This window comes from Hylobates moloch, unplaced genomic scaffold (assembly GCF_009828535.3).
Source record: "Hylobates moloch isolate HMO894 unplaced genomic scaffold, HMol_V3 SCAFFOLD_5, whole genome shotgun sequence".
Taxonomy (NCBI): Eukaryota; Metazoa; Chordata; class Mammalia; order Primates; family Hylobatidae; genus Hylobates; species Hylobates moloch.
In genome coordinates, this window is record NW_026652280.1 from 156,183,097 (window position 1) to 156,202,302 (window position 19,206).

Below are 19,206 nucleotides of genomic sequence, written 5' to 3' on the forward strand. Positions count from 1 at the left end.
ACATTTTACTTGGAAATACCCAAATAACTTCTCACTAATAATAAGCAAGACTTGTAATAGTGTACCTCCTATTTCATAAGTGCTTATAAACTGCCCAGAACATCTAATGATATCCTCCCACTTTCAAAATTCATCAATAGAGAATCCTTGTATAGATTTGCTCACATTCATAGATGGAGACCCCTTTTAATACGTTGGACATTGAACATTTTGTCCCAGATAATGTTTTTCAAATTGGTTCTGCAATAGCAAAGTGAACACCTTTCAAATGTACAATGCAAACAAAAAGCTACCTTTGAAGAGGATGTCTAAATACATTTATCATTCTGTTTTTCAGAGGGCTAAGTTAGGAACAGTTTATTTCCTGTTAGCACCCTCCAAATAAGCACATTTTCTTGTGTTTCTTCCACATTTTGATAAAACAATAGTAAGTTTATACCTGATATGGTTGGGCTGTATCTCCACCCAAATCTTATCTTGAATTGTAGTTCCCATAATCCCCACATGTTGTGGGAGGTAATTGAATCATGGGGGCAGTTACCCACATGCTGCTGTTCTTGTAATAGTGAGTTCTCATTAGGTCTCATGGTTTTTTGGGGGGTGGCGGAAATGGAGTCTTGCTGGAGGGCAGTGGCGTGATCTCGGCTCACTGCAAGCTCAGCCTCCGGGGTTCACGCCATTCTCCCGCCTCAGCCTCCTGAGTAGATGGGACTACGGGCGCCCGCCACCACATCCAGCTATTTATTTTGTATTTTTAGTAGAGACGGGGTTTCACAGTATTAGCATAGGATGGTCTTGATCTCCTGACCTCGTGATCTGCCCGCCTCAGCCTCCCAAAGTGCTGGGATTACAGGCATGAGCCACTGCACCCGGCCGAGATCTCATGGTTTTATAAGGAGCTTTTTCCTCTTTTTCTCGGCACTTCTTGCTGCCGCCATGTGAAGATAGATATGTTGGATTCCCCTTCTGCCATGATTGTAAGTTTTCTGAGGCTTCCTAAGCCCTGAATTGTGAGTCAATTAAAACTCTTTCCTTTATAAATTACTCAGTCTCGGGTATGTCTTTATTAATAGTATGAGAACAGACTAATACAGTAAATTGGCACCAGGTAGTGGGGTGCTGCTCTAAAGATAGTTGAAAATGTGGAAGCTACTTTGGAACTGGTAATAGGCAGAGGTTGGAACAGTTCGAAGGGTTCAGAAGATGATAGGAAAATGTGGAAAAGTTTGGAACTTCCTAGAGACTTGGAGGGCTCAGAAGACAGGAAGATGTGGGAACGTTTGGAGCTTCCTAGAAACTTCAATGGCTTTGACCAAAATGTTAATAGTGATATGGACAATAAAGTGCAGGATGAGGTGGTCTTAGATGGAGATGAGGAACTTGGGAACTGGAGTAAAAGTCACTCTTGCTAAGCAAAAAGACTGGTGGCATTTTGCCCCCACCCTTGAGATCTGTGGAACTTTGAACTTGAGAGGGATGATTTAGGGTATATGATGGAAGAAATGTCTATGCAGCAAAACATTCAAGAGGAAGCAGGGAACAAAAGTTAAAAAAATTGCAGCCTGACAATGCTGTAAAAAAGAAAAACCTATTTTCTGGAAAGACATTCAAGCCCACTGCAGAAATTTACATAAGTAACTAGATGCCAAATACTAATCACCAAGACAATGGGGAAAATGTCTCCAGGGATGTCAGAGACCCTCATGGCAGCCCCTCTCATCACAGGCCTGGAGGCCTAGGAGAGAAAAATGGTTTCTTGGGCCAGGTCAAGGGCCCTCTGCTGTGTGCAGCCTCAGGACTTGGTGCCCTGCGCCCCAGCTGCTCTAGCCTTGGCTAAAAGGGGCAAAGGTACAGCTTGGGCCGTTGCTTCAGAGAGTGCAAGCTCCAAGCCTTGGTAGGTTTCATGTGGTGTTGAGCCTGCAGGTGCCTAGAAGTCAAGAATTGAGGTTTGGGAACCTCTGCCTAGATTTCAGAGGATGTCTGAAAAGGCCTGGATGTCCAGGCAGAATTGTGCTGCAGGGGCAGAGCCCTCATGGAGAACCTCTGCTAGGGCAGTACAGAAGGGAAATGAGGGCTTGGAACCCCCACACAGAGTCCCTGCTGGGGCACTTCCTAGAGGAGCTGTGAGAAGAGTGCCACTGTCCTCCAGACCCCAGAATGGTAGATCCACTGATAGCTTGTACTGTGTGCCTGGAAAAGCCACAGGCACTGAATGCCAGCCCATAAAAGCAGCCTGGAGGGGGGCTGTACCTGCAAAGCCACGGGGCAGGGCTGCCAAAGACTATGGGAGCCTATCTCTTGCATCATCAGCCTGACCTAGATGTGAGACATAGAGTCAAAGGAGATAATTTTGGAGCTTTAGGATTTGACATCCCTGCTTGATTTTGGACTTGCATGGGGCCTGTGGCTCCTTGGTTTTGGCCAACTTCTCCCATTTGGAATGGGTATATTTACACAATACCTGTACCCCCATTGTATCTAGGAGGTAACTAACTTGCTTTTGATTTTACAGGCTTACAGATGTAAGGGACTTGCCTTGTCTCAAATTAGACTTTGGACTTGGACTTCTGAGTTAATGCTGGAATGAGTGAAGACCTTGGAGGACTGCTGGAAAGGCATGAATGTGTTTTGAATTGTGAGGACATGAGATTTGGAAGAGGCCAGGGGTGGAATGATGTGGTTTGGCTGTGTCCCCACCCAAATCTCATCTTGAATTTTAGTTCCCATAATCCCCACGTTTTGGAAGGGACCTAGTGGCAGGTAATGGAATCATGGGGGCGGTTACCCCCTTGTGCTGCTCTTGTGATAGTGAGTGAGTTTTCATGAGATCGGATGGTTTTATAAGGGTCTTTCCCCCGCTTTCGCTCAGCACTTCCCCTTGCTGCTGCCATGTGAAGAAGGACATATTTACTTCCCCTTCTGCCATGATTGTAAGTTTTCTGAGGCCTCCCCAGCCATGCTGAACTGCAAGTTAATTAAAGCTCTTTCCTTTATAAATTACCCAGTCTCAGGTATGTCTTCATTAGCAGTGTGAGAATGGATTAATACAATAATGTTGCCATTATCCAGCTTATGTGCACACTCTTCAGCAATTTATTCCTTTTCCTTTAGGCTCAGCTGCAAAACTTTAAGTTCACTTCTTTCAATTGCCAAATGGGTAACAGTACGAATGAAGTTGAAGCTTCCTTTGTTGCAAGTAAGTTCTATTCTCTATGAGGAAAAGTTGATCCAATTGCATAAAATGAAAGAAAATGTAATTAATTTTCACATTTCCTTGGCTCATGATCATGGAAAGAGCTGGGATTAGGAGTCCCCTTTTCTTTTTCCAATTCTCTTACTCTCCACAATGGCAGATATTTTGATGTAGCAATAACTATCTAATCTGTCTTGTTCACAAGGACTACACTGCACAGTAGGTGAAGCCAATGAACTGCAGGATAGCTTTATCCTTCCTTCCCTTGCTGCATATTTTATGGCCTTTAATGTAGCTTCATTCCTTGTTAAATGCATTCTCCAGGCAACTTGACAGATGGGACTGACTTTTTTGTTGTTTATATGGTATTTTCAAAGCAAGAACAAATCTGCCCATTTCAAACAGTTTCTAGTTAGATCTAAGTAAAGATGTTACATGATTCCCATTTTTTTTAATGGGGAGGGTGTAAGCGGGGGTTATTTTTGGTTAAAACGAATTTAATAGACTAGAAGTTTATACTTTCCAAAAAACCTGTCACTAATACATCTTAAATATTAACCTATTCTCTCAATACATTAAAAAGAGAAATAAATATATGGTACGATACATTCTGAAAAAAGTAATAAAACTGCCAGTAAATACACATCTCAGGTGACTGCCAGAAACAGCTGGATATTGTATTAAGCACCTGCAGGGAATAGGAAGATACAGGGTGATAAAAATGGTTGACACGAGGATATAAGTTCATGTTGATTCAAATCCCTCCTGGGAACTATTTTTACACCATCCTCGCAGAGCTTCCATAAATTAATAATTGCCAAAATGATTAACAGCTTTTATTTAATCTTTTTCTATATTTATGAACATAAGATTATGGTAAGATTTCATAGTTATAATTGTAGCCTATTTATTTAGTGTCTTCTTCTAAGGAAATGTAAAGTCCCACGGAAAATATGTAAAACCAGACTCTTCAATACAGTCAGAGCCTTCAAATCATACATCAAGTCTTGGTTTATAGTTTCTAAATTCCTTAACTTAGAGCTCACACAGAAAGCCTCCTTTCTAATGAAAATTGATCTAGAAAAAGCAATTCTGTAAAGTATGGTAATTTTGCACATCAGTATTAATGGGAGTGGCTATAGGAATCCACTTAGACTTGTATTGTCCCCTGTGGTACTAGTAACAACTCAGTGAAATCGTGAAAGAAAAGACAGCTACTTAATTGCAGGACATATAAGTAAAAGAAGTAGCTATCTAAGAAGAAAATCTGTCAGTAAAGGAGTCAGATGGGTAAAAAGATGATGGCGGGGAAAATTTGGAAGAAGAGAATTAGTGGCTACAATTATAAAAACCCCTTACAGCAAAGCATTCTTCACATTCATTTTCTTCACTCTCTCCTGGGAAGCTGTGAGGTGCTCACCATCCCAGATCCTTTGCAGGATGGAATCATTCATTCTCCCAGTTGCCAGAAGGTTGGCCACCAATGGCTCACTGGTGCATCCTCTCTGGGCCCTGCTCTTGACTGCAGGGAAATACCTCATCCAGGATACATCCCTCCAATGACAGGCTGGTTTGAAAGCCCAGCTACCTTGCCTCATTTTGGCACAGTACTGAAGGGCTTTCCCAGCTCCAGTGCTACCCTTAGGTTCCATTGAGGCCTGTGTTGCAACCTCACTGTAGTTCAAATTCTCTCTACCCAGAACCACCCAGTAATTCTCCTGCACACACATGTTTACCTTGGAGTCTGTTTCCAAGGAATCCGACCTAAGACACACTCAGCAGCTTAACCCACATGGTTATAAAGTTCTGCAGGTCCCCAAATATCTTAACCGCCAGAGTCTATGAACTCAGACTTTCTTTTCTTTGCAGTTTTTTATTTAATTCTGTTATTTTTCCCTTGGTATTCTTTTTTTTTTTTTTCTTCTGTGGACATAATTGACTCTGGCCCTTTTACATCTTCAAATTTTCAAGAAATTTAAAGGCAAGTTTTGCTCTCTATTCTCTTCTTACCTTGCTTCTTGCTTTTCTTGGTCAACCTCATTTATACCCTTGGCTTTAGTTCCGATCTTCATGGTAAAATCTCTCCTGAATCCACATCTTTAGCCCAGATCTCTGTTCATTTCAGAAACCCACTTACCCACTTAGTATTGCTACCTGGATATCCAATGACTGTTCCTGGTAGCCATTCTCTCTACCTTCTGCCATAATCTCCCTGAATCTACCCTTTACACTATGACCAGAGGTGCCATATTTAATGACATCAATACCACTATTGTCATTGTTCCATTGTTGTCGTTTTAAGGAATTTTTACATTTCTATCTAATAAGCCTATAACTCTATAGAGGTTTATTATGGTGATAAAATTTTATGATAGCTTCTTCATCCAATTTCTCTCAAGGAAACTCTTTCCTCCTGGCAATACAGTAGAAATAGAATGGCCCTTCAAGTCATATAGAAATAGACTGCAATGGTTTTCCCTTTAGTAACCAGGATAACTGTCAAAAAGCCACTTATGTAACTTCTCTGCATCTCAGTTTCTCATATTTCTTATAGAGATAATATGAAGGCTAAGAAAATGTGTGTATGAATGTATTTTGACTACATAGAAATTACTCAATAAATGTGAATTTTACTCTCTTCTGCTGTTCCATCTTTCTCTAGGTTAATGGTCACAGCTTTAGTTTAAACAACTAAACTCAGTTAGTCAATTCCAGCTAGAGAGTGCTGTCTAGGCTACAGGTAGGGTCCGGACCCTTTGTTCAGCACCGATGATTTAGAAATATAGTCAAACAGACACGGCAGCATCAAAACCTGATTTCTTGGTATCGGAACACTCAGGGAACAGAAACCAAGTTGCTGGGTCATGCAGGGCTCCCCAGAGCAGCACAGGTCTGGACAGGAGCCTGGAGTGTGAAGCTGGTTGTAGTCTCTCTCTGGCCATCATGGCCTTGAGAGACAAGCACAGTTTGACAAGTTCCCTTCTTGCCTCCAATCCCTCTTTCCTGTGTTGACTATTTCTAGCTCACCCCAGAGTTCCAATAACTTCCTCTAATCATATTAAAAACGTTTAGGCGCCTTGAGTGTATGTTGGCATTTTGTACCTATACAGACTCTGAAGAATCTTGTCGTCAATTTCATTCTTTAGATTTTCAATTTCTGCCCATATAAATGCCACCTCTAACCTGTAACAATTGGTTTTCAATTTTAGGTTATTCTTCATGGACAATATTATATTATTTAAAATTTCTCTTTGGCTTCCTAACAGAATGACTGATATACTTTCAGTAGGATATGCACTTGGAAGTTGTTTGGAGTTAGTACAGTTGACCCTCGAACAACACAGGTTTGAATTGTATGGGCCCACTTAAGTGTGGATTTTCTTCCACCTTTGCCACCCCCGAGATGGAAAGAGCAACCTCTTCTCTTCCTCCCCCTCCCCCTACTCAATGTAAAGACAAGGATGAAGACCTTTATGATGATCCACTTTGACTTAATGAACAGTATATGTATTTTTCTCTTCTTTATGATTGTTTAAATAACATTGTCTTTTTTCTGGCCATATCATAAGAATACAGTGTCTAATATACTCTCTAATATACATATATATGACATATATATATTAATTATGTTATAGCTAAGGTGTCCAGTAAACAGCGGGTATTAGTAGTTAAGCTTTTGTGGAGTCAAAAGTTATATTTGGTTTTGTGATTGCTTGGGAGTATTGGTGCCCCAAACCCTTACGTTGTTCAAGGGTAACTGTATTTGTAATAATATAAGCTTATCACACTTTAAGAAAACTAAATATATGAACCAAATAAATGTCTAATTATTTATAGTAACAGTTGAAAAGGATTTATTCTAAAGTAGCAAGTTCCTATAGTACAGTGAAATGATTTTATTGAAAAAAATTCAATAACCACACAATTGTATAATTTTCTGGAGTTTCTGTACCACCCACAAGTATAAGTCTCTGTGACTTCTCATCTCATTTACTGCTAGATTTCCAGCACCTAGAATAGGACTCAGCAGGTAACAGATGCCCAATAAACATTAGTTGCATAAATAAATCCCAGTGTTAAAAAAGCATAAATTTGTCAGTTTTTTGTATAATTTATCATATTTTATTCTTCTTTACAAATTGTGAGCAAGAACTTCTTTTCAAAAATAAATTTGTCTAATTTGATTTATATTTCTTGATTCTCAAATAATTATCATAAGCAATGTTTATTGCATGTTATGTGCTATGTGTCCTGTTGCTTGCTATTCTAATCCATCTCTCAAACTGCTCTCACATTTATATTCCATATGAATAGCCCCAAATAACTCATTCACAGAGGCATAGGTTTTCATGTGTTTGAGATGGAGTCTCGTTCTGTCGCCCAGTCTGGAGTGCAGTGGCGTGATCTTGGCTCACTGCAACCTCCGCCTGCTGGGTTCAAGCGATTCTCCTGAAAGGCACAAGTTTTATCAGTTTTGTTTGCTGCTTTATTCCCAACACTTAGACAATATTAAGAGATGAGTACAATTATATCCATTTTTTTTCACAGATGAGGAAAAAGAAGCAATGAAAAATGAAGGAATGTGCTCAATTTTAAACAGTCATAGAAGATAGTGCTAGATTTTAAACTAGACAATTCAACTCCAGAACATGTGGTTTTAACCACTGCATCCTTGACTTCTGTGTCTTTGCTAGCCTTGAGTCCTACTTGCAATGAATGGAATGTTTCCATCCCCAAAATTTATATGTTGAAATTTTAACCCCCAAAATAAAGTATTAGGAGAAGGGGCCTTTGGGAGGTATTGAATTCATGACAACAGAACTCTCGTAAATGGGATTAATGTCCATATAAAAACGACCCCAAAGACTCCCTTGCTCCTTCTACTATGTGAGGTTACAGTGAGAGCACAGCTGCCGATGAGGAAGGGGACCTCATTAGACACTGAATCTGCTGGCACTTTCATCTTGAACTTCTCAGCCTCCAGAACTGTCAGAAATAAACATTGACTGTTTATAAGTCACTCAGTCTATGGCATTTTGTTGTAACGACCCAAAAGGACTAAGATACTTTTTCTACCACTGTAACTTGTAAAGAATAGAAGGGTCTCTAAATATCATATGAAATGAATAGTCATGAAAATGAAAGTTTTAATTTCCCAATGCTCTTATTAATAATTTCTGACAACTGTCCAGTAAAACACAAAGGAAAACAAGAAAGAACTCAGAAGGACTTCTGGCCACTTATTTACTGTCAGAATGATAAAAAAATCAGCTGTATGCCTTTCCCATTTTTGGTATTTTGAGACAATTTTTTCTCTTAATATGTTAAGTCTCAAACGAAGTTGTACTGCTTTCCGTTTATTGACATCTCTTATCTAGGAAATGACTTTTTCAGGATAGCCGTACAAAAAACGTATGAAGTCATCTATGCATTTCCTAGCAGATGTTGCATGTTCCCTAATTGTAAAAGTGAACTTTTTCACAATCATAAGTGGGTCAAAATAAAAATAATTAAATAATTTAGGAAGACAGACATCCTGTCAATATCTATAAGAACTACCTAACTGCTTCAAGAGAATTAAATACCAATATACATTATATATAGAAGAACCACATATAATAGAATTAAATAGTTAATTCCATTACAAAAACAAAAGATGCCTTTTACCTCATATGCCTTTAAAAATAATGGTAAAAACTAACATAAAAATGGCAAAAAACTAACATAAAAATCAAATTTTAAGCTGGGGAAAATATTTGCAATGCATTTGAAAGAAAATGCATATATATTACATACAAAGAATGTATGTACGTGTATATATCACATACAAACAGTATGGTGTATACCATATATGCGATATATTGCATACAAAGAGTAGTTACAAAGTGATAAGAAAAAATCAACAATAAAAAAGTCAAAGAATATAAATATACAATTTATAGAAGAGGATATGACTAATACACATATGAAACAATGCTGAATCTCTCTAATAGAAAAATGCAACTTGAAGTAATTCAGACATTACTTTATGCCTGGCAGAATGTGAAAAATGAGAAAAGTAATCACACCCAACTTCCGGGTAGCAATGTGGGCAAAGGATATTGAATATATAATCCTGTGGAAATGTAAACCATCACAGCTTTTGAGTGCAGTATCCATCTATTAAATTTAGAAAGTCCTATTCACTACACATTATGGATAATGGCAAAAATTTGGAAGAAGCTCTATGCAAGGCAACATTATAAAATCTAGCAAAATTACAAAAAGGCATACCATTGTATACAGCAATTTTATTTCTTCTAGATATGCTTACATAGAGGCAAAACAGTCTTGCATATGCTCATTTAGAGCAGCTATGTTCATGATAGCAAAAGACTGGTTGCAAAAAAAATCAATACAATGTACGACACTAAGGAGCTGTCAAAAAATAAAATCAGAAAGTTTTTTTGTGAGCATATGTGAAATTATCTCTAATATTTTCTATTAAGTAAAAAAGTTATTGAACAGTGTCTAAATATGCTACAATTTCTATGGAAAAGGAGAAAAAAATATATACGTGTACATAGGCTTACATATGTGAAAACTATTTCTGGAAATTTATATAAGAAGCTGATAATGCCAGTTAATTCTCCCTAGAGAGGAAAATTGGCTAGGGATAGAGTTGGGAGAGACTATTTTCAGTTTATCATTTAGAAGCTTTTGATTTTTGAATCACATGAGCTGTTACCCATTGATATTAAAGATGATTTTTTACATGACAGTGTGAATGTACTTAATGCCACTGAAGTATACACTTAAAAAAAGGTTAAATGGTAAATTGTATTTTATGTATATTTTCACACAATAAAATACTTTTAAAAATAGTAATTTTCTTAAAGTACCTGTTTCTCAACAAGTCTGTACCTAAGGATGTATATATCCTTTGAGAAATGTAAGTAAATAATGATAGATTCAATTTGGCTCACATACCATTATTTTACATGGCAAAAAATTGAAAACAGAATAGTAAATTATCCCTAATTAAGAGACTTTTGATAAAAATTATCCAGATATAGAATCGAATGCAGCCATTAAAGAGAATACTTTATGAATGAATAAATAAATTTTGATATATTATATAATGGCATATTATTCAGTGCTAAAGAGAAATGAGCTATCAGTCAATGAAAGGACATGAAGAAAACCTAAATGCATATTACTAAGTGAAAAAGTCCAATCTGAAAAAACTACACACTGTTTGATTCCAATTATATGACATTTTGGAGATGACAAAATTATGGAGACAGAAAAAAAATCAGTGGTTGGCAGAGATTAGGGAGGATGGAGCACAGAGGAGTTTTAGGGCAGTGAAACTATTCCGTATTATACTATAATTGTGGATATAAGTCATTATACGTTTGTCCAAACCCATAGAATATACAACACCAGAAGTAAAACCTAATGTAAACTACAGACTTTGAGTAATAACTATATGGTAATGCAGGTTCATCGATTATAACAAATATAACACTCTTGTGTGGGATGTCGATAGTGGGGGAGTCTGTAAATTGTGTGGGGATAGATGGCGAATGGGAATTCTCTGCACTTTCTGCTCAAGTTTGGCAATTAATCTAACACTACTGTAAAAATAAAGTCTATGTTTTTTCAAATAAAAAGAATTCTGAGTAAAAGAAAAGAAAGGATACATTAGTCTGTACTAGTTGACGTATAAAGATTTCCATGATTATTTTGAAGAGTTCTGGAGATGCATGGTGGTGATGGTTGCAAAACAATCTGAATGTAGTTAATGTCACTGAACTGTACACTTAAAAGTGGTTAGACGATAACTTTTATGAGTATTTTATCATAAGTAAAAAAATTAAAAAATATTTAAACATTATTTAAACAATAAAACCAATAAGCATCAAAGGAGCAACAATAAGATGAATGACTGTCCCTAACGGAGAGGATGAAAGCTAGAAGACAGTGGAATGTAATCTTTGGTGCTGAAAGAAATTCTATAACCAGCAAAAATAAGGTTTAGAAACATAGATACAATAAAGAATTTCCAGAGAAATAAAAACAGAAAATGTATTTCCAGGATACCAGCACTAAAAGAAATCCTAAAATGACTCCTTCAGACGCAAGGAGAATATTTTCAGATGGAAACACAGATATGCAAAAGAAATGAACAACAATGGAAAAGTAAATGTGCAGGTAAATATAAATGGATATTGACTATATAAACACGCACAGAAATGTTCTAAGTAATCCTTAAATAAACTGTGAAAAATGTCTTAATAATGGCACAAGATGGAGTTAAAATTTTCGAAGATTCTAGCAATATCAGGGAATTGCTAGTAGTAATTATTCGTGTTAGACTGTAAAAGTTGAGAATGAATGTGAAATCTCTAGAGTAACCACTATAAGAACAGTATAAGAATGTATATCTAATAAACAAATAAAAATGGAATAACAAGAAGTATCTGTTTATTTCCAAAATCCAAAAGAAATGAATAAAGGAGAGAAAAACATATAAGTAGGTGAGTTAAAGAGAAAATAAATAGTAGCATGATAGATACAAACCCAAGTTTATTTTAATAAATATAAATGTAAATAGACTATATAACCCAAGTATATATCAATACTATCAGATTAGTATTATCAATATTATCAGGTTTTTTAAATAAAGGCTACTATAAGATGCTTACAAGAGATCATAAATATAAGAACCAGAAGGTTGAAAAATGGGTGCACAAAGAAAAGCCATGCAAATATTAACCAAATGTAAGTTGGCATTGTTTGTGCTAAAAACAGAAAGAGTAGATTTTAAAGCAAAAGGCATTATTAGAGATAAAAAGTAACATTTTATAATGATAAAAGTGATCAATCCATAAATAATGTAAATGTTAATTGTGGTTATCTTTGGAGTGGTTTTTAAAGTGATTTTTACATTCTTCATCATACTTTTTTGTATTGTTTGAGGTTTTTACAATAAGCATGAATTATTTGTATCACCAGAAATAAAACAATAAAGCCATTTTTTACGGTAGACAGAAAAAGAAATAATGCAATACAAAGATTTAAGAGTAATCTTTCTAAATAAAAACAGTTTAAAAAGATTTAGTGGTTATTATGCTCTGATTACAGTTATGAAAATTAAGTCTATAATGCTAGGTCAAGAGAAGTAAAAATAGAGCTAGTGAGAATCAGGTGGAAAATCGCACATGAAAGTGTTATGTAATCTCATTTTCTTCTTAGTCCTATTTATTTAAGGATTAGAAGATAGATAATTCTGAGTGTATTTTCTGCAAGTAGATGATATAGGAGTACTTAAAAACAAAAAGAATGTGGGAATGATCCAAAGAGAGGAAAGAACTGATTCATTCATTCATTCATTCATTCATTCATTCATTCATTGAATAATTACTTATGAGTACTTAGTCTGTGCCAAGTACTGACTGAAATTATCATTTCTGAGGCAAATAGAATATTTGTCAGTCTAGTGTGGGAAATTACTTTTGAGATTATTAGATGGAATAAGTCTTGCATAATTGATGGGATTACCCAAGAATAACAGTTCCTTAACTAACATACTTTAAATTGAATTTGCTATTCAAATTATGGGAAGACTTAAAGTGTTTATAACAACGATATTCTGAATGATATTCTGAGAATAAGTAAATCTGACTTACAAAAATAAAACTACCCATAGATAAGTCTGAAAAACATAAATGAATCATTGGGATTGATATAGGAAAGAGATAAAGATGCTGTTGAAGAGGATTCGAAAAACCATCTGGCATCCAAAGTTGGATTAGCTCTGTTGGGGTTCCCAATTACTGACTAATTGCAATGTCCAAAAGCTTTTCTCCCTCAATCGTTCTCCTAGAATTTTCAGGAGCATTTAACACTGTTGCCCTCTTTGAATCTCTTGGCTTCTTTGGTTTCTTTTAACAAAACAAAGACACTAGAAGTCAGTTTTTCTCTTATTTCTAACTATCAGTTTCTGGGGCTAATTCCTCTTTCTTCGAACAGAATTTTGAGGACTGAACATTGATGATCCTAAACGTTCTACCGGTGGCAATGTTTCCTTTTCACTCAGTACCATGTTTTTTGCCTGATAAAATTCTGGCAGCTTCTATCAGCATCTCTATTCAAATAGATCAACCCATGCTTTATCCAATCCCAGAGCGCCAGTTCTGTGTTTTCACTATCCCTGTGATCATCCCCCATTTTGCTACGCAGGAGACACACAAATGTCACGTTCTAAGCTAAAGTTACTGTTTTAATATCCTCTATTGAAGTTAACTGTTATTCTTTTAGTGTTCCAGGTCTCAAATAATGAGATCACAAATGAAGTTCCTGTGGAGTCTGGCAAAGAAGATATTCCTTTCAAACCAAGTTCTTCGCTTCTCTATCTCTACCACATTCCTGAGCCTGGCTTACAACAAGCCACTGATTTCCCTGTTTCCCAGCACCAAACTCCCTGCAGTCTAGTCTCACACTGCTACCAAATGTTTCCTTCCTTCCTTCCTTCCTTCCTTCCTTCTTTTTCTTTTTTTCTTTCTTTTTTTTTTTTCTTTTTTTCTTTCTTTCTCTTTCTTTCTTTCTTTCTTTCTTTCTTTCTTTCTTTCTTTCTTTCTTTCTTTCTTTTTTTCTTTCTTTCTTTCTTCCTATATTCCAATATCTTTTAAATTATGGCCTTCTAGAGTTCCTTCTTAGCTAAAGCTAATATTGACTATTACCAAGGTATCTATAAACACAGTTTTACAATTTTCCCTCCTTCAGTATGAAGTTGGCTCAACTGAACTTTGAATTTTGAAGGTGCTTGCCTTTCCACCCCCTCATAGGATAAGCATGTGCCACTTTATGGCAATCTAAGATGAAGAGTGTAATTTTATAAATCAAATACACTAAGGACTAATACTTTTCATTATAAAAATGTTTTTCATCTCTATTGAGTCATTGCTTAGTATTCTTCTTATCAAAATGTGTGGTTCCAATTGTATAAATATATGATAGAGTTATCTGTGAAGTATTTATCATTCATGACCTGTCATTCATAAAGCCATCAAAGAAGATTGAAAAGGAAGAAACTTCTGTTGGTTTATATAATTTTTTTGGAATCTGTACTGCTAAGCAATTGAAACACAATTTTACACATTTTCTGTGGTTATAGAAATATCTACCACTATAAAAATTTAAATATAAAACATTTATGCACAAAATTTTGATTATGGATACTGCCATCATTTTGTATACATTTTTGTTTGCATGTATATTTTAATCATTACTATTGAATAAGTCCTATTAAGAACTAGCTGTATTAAGTTCTATCTTGAAAAAAATGTATGTATATATGTAGATATGTAGATATACATGTAAAATCAGTTTTTAAGTGCAAACTTAGTTCCCTTCCCCATACCAGTGAAATAATTATGTAAATACTTTCTAAAATCCTTTTAGCTTTAGTATTTTCTAATTCTATTACAATTTTCAAGATACATTTGTGGATAAAGAATCAACTCTGACCACTTTAATATGGAGCAATGAGATTTTCAAAGATTCTTCTTGCTATTCAAATAATCTTATTTACTCTTCCCACATTCTTAAGTTCATTTTTGATCCATTTATCTAAACATTGCATGCTTTTATCATTGAACCTCCTATTTCATTTCTTGAAAATGTCAGGAAATACTGATAAATGCAAAGCTCCCGCTTTGTGCCTGGATTTCATTTGATATCACCTTGAATTTTTGAAATGTAACCTTCAAAAAGGAATATAATTTCACTTTATTTCTTAGAAGCATTATTATAAAATAATATTTATGAATGGCTTATGAGAGGAATCAATGCATTTACATAGTGGATAAATATGTCACAAGACATAGGCAGATTCATTTACTCTTTTTATGAAGGAATAAGTATCGAATTAGGGGCTCTAAAAATAAGACCTGAGAGAGGATACAGTATTTAAATTCATGTTTCTTATGAAAGTAATTTCATTATTACTGAAAGAAAATGAGTTTCCTGAGATTCATAGTTACCATGTTTCTTCCTAATTATTTTTGTGATGTGATATAGGTTAACATGAAAACTGCTAAGTATAAATTTAAAATTACAGGACTATTTGGTAATTATAGAGTACAATTCCCATAACACTACTGAATTCTATATACTTAAGCATAGTAAAATAATATAGTATCTACTTGCTAGTTATTCCTGTCTCTGCAGACTTCTAGGTTGTGACCACTTTGACTTGCATTTTTTTTCATGTAGCGGGCTCCTTTAAAAAAAAAGAAAATTTAAAAAATTTCAATTAACTGCAATTATAAATTGACAAATGCATCTAAATGAACATAATAAGCAAGAATGGAATGTGAAGAGCTTAATTAGATGCTTCCCTAATTGTCAGGTTACATATCCTATAAGAATAATTCCATAAACACTACCACTAAACATTAGAGCTGTGGGTATATAAATCCAGGGTGGAATAAAAGGATGATACTGTTGTCCAACATTCTTCCTTAAAGCAGCACTTCGATACCTATAAGCAAAAATGCTTTGTATAGTGCTTTTCCTTCTTGCCTATTTTATTTCTAATAACCAAATAATAAATGTAAAATGTATTTTTTCTTATCTTGAATTTATAAAAAAATTTAAAAAATATTTTATAATTTAGATTCATACAGGTTAGCGTTGCCTTCTCTAATTATTCTGAATCAATACAATTTTATATCTTGCTATTATACCTTAAACACTGATTTGGTGATTCCCAGTGATCACTAAAACAAAACTAAATGCTTTGACATTGTTAGTTATTATATGTGCACATAGTCATAGCTTAATGTATTCAGTATATTATAACTAAAATAATTGAGCCCCAAATCCCCAAATGCATTTGCAATTAAGTGTATTTTAGAAAAGTGACTTGCATGAGACTGATGGAGATATACACATTAACTTGGTGTTGCAATTTGCATTCTATACATTTATTATCCCATGGTTGATATGGGAAATAAAAAAGAAAATGTACTTTAAATTTATTAATTTGAATACTCAATATAGAGCCTTTATATCTATATCTATAAAACCCAAGACTCTCTATATAATCATTAACTGTATAAGTCAGGACTATAGGGAATTTCCATTTATCAGTGGGACAGAGAAGTATCTAGTTCATGTCCAGAATCAGGCAGGGCCTGGTATGTCTTAAGAGTCATAAAGTGGCCGGGCGCGGTGGCTCACGCTTGTAATCCCAGCACTTTGGGAGGCCGAGGTGGGCGGATCACGAGGTCAGGAGATCGAGACCACGGTGAAACCTCGTCTCTACTAAAAAATACAAAAAATTAGCCGGGCGTGGTGGTGGGCGCCTGTAGTCCCAGCTACTCGGAGAGGCTGAGGCAGGAGAATGGCGTGAACCCGGGAGGCGGAGCTTGCAGTGAGCCGAGATTGCGCCACTGCACTCCAGCCTGGGCGCCAGAGCGAGACTCCGTCTCAAAAAAAAAAAAAAAAAAAAAAAAGAGTCATAAAGGGAGGATTCATTATCATTATTACTTAGTGCAATGGTTCTATTAAAAATTTAAAAAAGGAAATCAAAAGGCCAAAAACTTAAAGATCTATTTAAACAAGCCAATTTTACACAGTATGACTTAGATACTAAAATCTTTTCTTGAATTTGGAACTCTAAAGGATATTTTGGAAAATAAAAGCTACAGTGACAATATATAAATAGCAGATAAAATGCTGAAGATTATGTTTAATTGATACAATTCTTTATTTGCACAAAATGTATAGTCTTAGAATCAATAAAGCTTAGCAAATGGTGTGTTTAGGCAGACATAATTTTCTGATAATAAATGCATTATTAAAATGAGATAGAAATTATGGTTTCAACGTGATAAAAATGCTCCTTCTGGTGTTGCCACTGTTCACAGAATGAAAAAAAACCAAAACATCAGATTCCTAATCTTGGTATTCAAGTTAAAAAATGATTCTCTGCCCCTGACTTCACCCACAACAGTTTTTCAATATATACTTCAGGAACCAGGAAGACTGAAACGCCTGGCGGAATCTTCCCCACCCTGGCCCCCACTACATCTTTGTTCATGTTGTTCCTCCCGCTAGGACTTCCCTTCTACTGATTTCTGCCTGTGGTTTCATTACTGTCATCAAAGTCCAGATAATGAGCTTCCTCTTCCAGGAAGCCTTTCCTGATTCCTTTCAATTGTATGTAATCTTTCACTGTCCTCTAAATTGCCATTTCTCATTTCCTCTCGTAATACTTTTCAATAGATTCTAATTATTTATGTTTCATCACATCAAATGACTAAACTGTAATTTTTTCATAAGCTGCTTTCCTCCATGATTTATCTTTGCATTTCAACAAATTTCAGGGATGGTATATTGTAGAGTATAAGCACTTCATACTTTTAAAAATTTTGATAAATATTGCTTATGTATTAAACTGGACAAATTTTTATGGTAAGAGATTTCCTCGTAGAGGGAGACTAGATATTGTTGGAAAAATTCCTCAGTATGTCCTCTTGGTGTAGAAGAAGTAACTCAGGGGAGTTGAGTGTGTCTGGGAGTGGCAGAAGGAGAATCTCATTCTGGGAAGAGGGAAGGCCTGGCGAGCAAGGTGAATTGGTGTAAGGCTGTGGCCACTCCATATAATATACCTCTCTGCATATGATTCTTTTTGCAAATTGTACAAAATATTTGTTATGAGAGTGCTGGATGAGTTTAGCTTTGGGATTAATAAGATACAGAATAAGAAGAGAGAGAAGAAGAGAGTCCCAGGAATTAGCAAGATTACTGGGTAGATTTTCTAAGCACAGCTCTTAGGTGTCTGATACACAACAAGCATTCAGCTATGGTGATTAACATTTTGTGACTGGAAATTCTTATTTGGGGCAAAAGTCTGTATTAATGTTAAACAATTATCTCTATTCCCCAGAATTCAAACCCTTTGATCAGTTTCATACCAGATGCCATGCAGATTCCAACTCTGTGTAATTCAAGTAACTAAGGTTTAGCTGAAATGATCATAAACGTAGCTGGAAATTCAGGAAACAGTCATTCAACAGTCTGATTAAATACCATTTGATACAGCATAGGCCTACAACTTAGAAAACAGGAATCAGATAATTTAATTTCTTTTTCTGTAAAATGGCAGTAATCATCAAACTTAACATCTCATAGTTTAAAAAAAAAGTAAAATAAGCTCCTTTTGTTTGTTTTTGAGAAGGGTCTCACTTTGTCATCCAGGCTGGGGTGCAGTGGCACAATCACAGCTCACTGGTGGCCTTGACCTCCCAGGCTCAAGTGATCCTCCAACCTTGGCCTCCAGAGTAGATGAGGTTACAGGTGAAGGCCACCACACCTGTCTAATTTTATATATATATATACTTTTTTTTTTTTTTGAGAGACCAAGTCTTACTATGCTTGCCAGGCTGATCTGGAACTCCTAGGCTCAAGTGAGCCTCCTGCTTTGGCCCCCCAAAGTGCTGGGATTACAGGCATGAACCACCATGCCTGGCCTTAAAATAAGTTCTTCTTAAGAGCAAAGACTCTCCTTAGAAGAAGGGTGTTTGTTGTTATTATTATTTTTTATTACAATAGGTAAAATTATATGCCTAAAATATATTATTACAGTATCCATGAAAGTGATATCTTAAAAATAAACTATTATATTCTTGTTGTCTGTAATCTTGTCATTTTGTTGAAAACAAAATGTGACCCTCCACGTTCAGGGAGATTCACCATTCAATACACTGGAGGGAATATGTGTCTAAATTTAGAACAACAGATCTTTGTGTTACATAGGCAGCAGTTGTTATTTTAAGTATGCATAGACCTGCTTTTTTCCGTTGCAGAGAGCTGAAACTGGGCCTTTCCATGGTTAATGCAATATGGACACCATCACCGCACTCCTTCATACAAGAGAAATAAAGCCAGCAAGGCACACATACTTTTAAACACAGTATTTTATTATTCTTTTATAAGAGACCAAATGCACTTAGTCACTA

The 19,206-nt window shown here is 35.6% G+C and overlaps 1 protein-coding gene across 5 annotated transcripts in view; it reads right to left on the reverse strand.

Moving 5' to 3' along the window:
- LOC116469908 (leucine-rich repeat-containing protein 7-like) overlaps positions 1-19,206 on the reverse strand; it is a 323,159-nt gene that overhangs the window by 156,703 nt on the left and 147,250 nt on the right. Inside the window, exon 2 of one of the 5 annotated variants that reach the window (XM_058439676.1) lies at positions 15,385-15,461. The exons of the other annotated variants lie outside the window; for them this stretch is intronic. Coding sequence (XP_058295659.1) covers position 15,385 — 1 coding nt within the window. The 5' untranslated portion in view covers positions 15,386-15,461. The remainder of the gene's footprint in view (positions 1-15,384; positions 15,462-19,206) is intronic. 5 annotated transcript variants of the gene reach the window in all.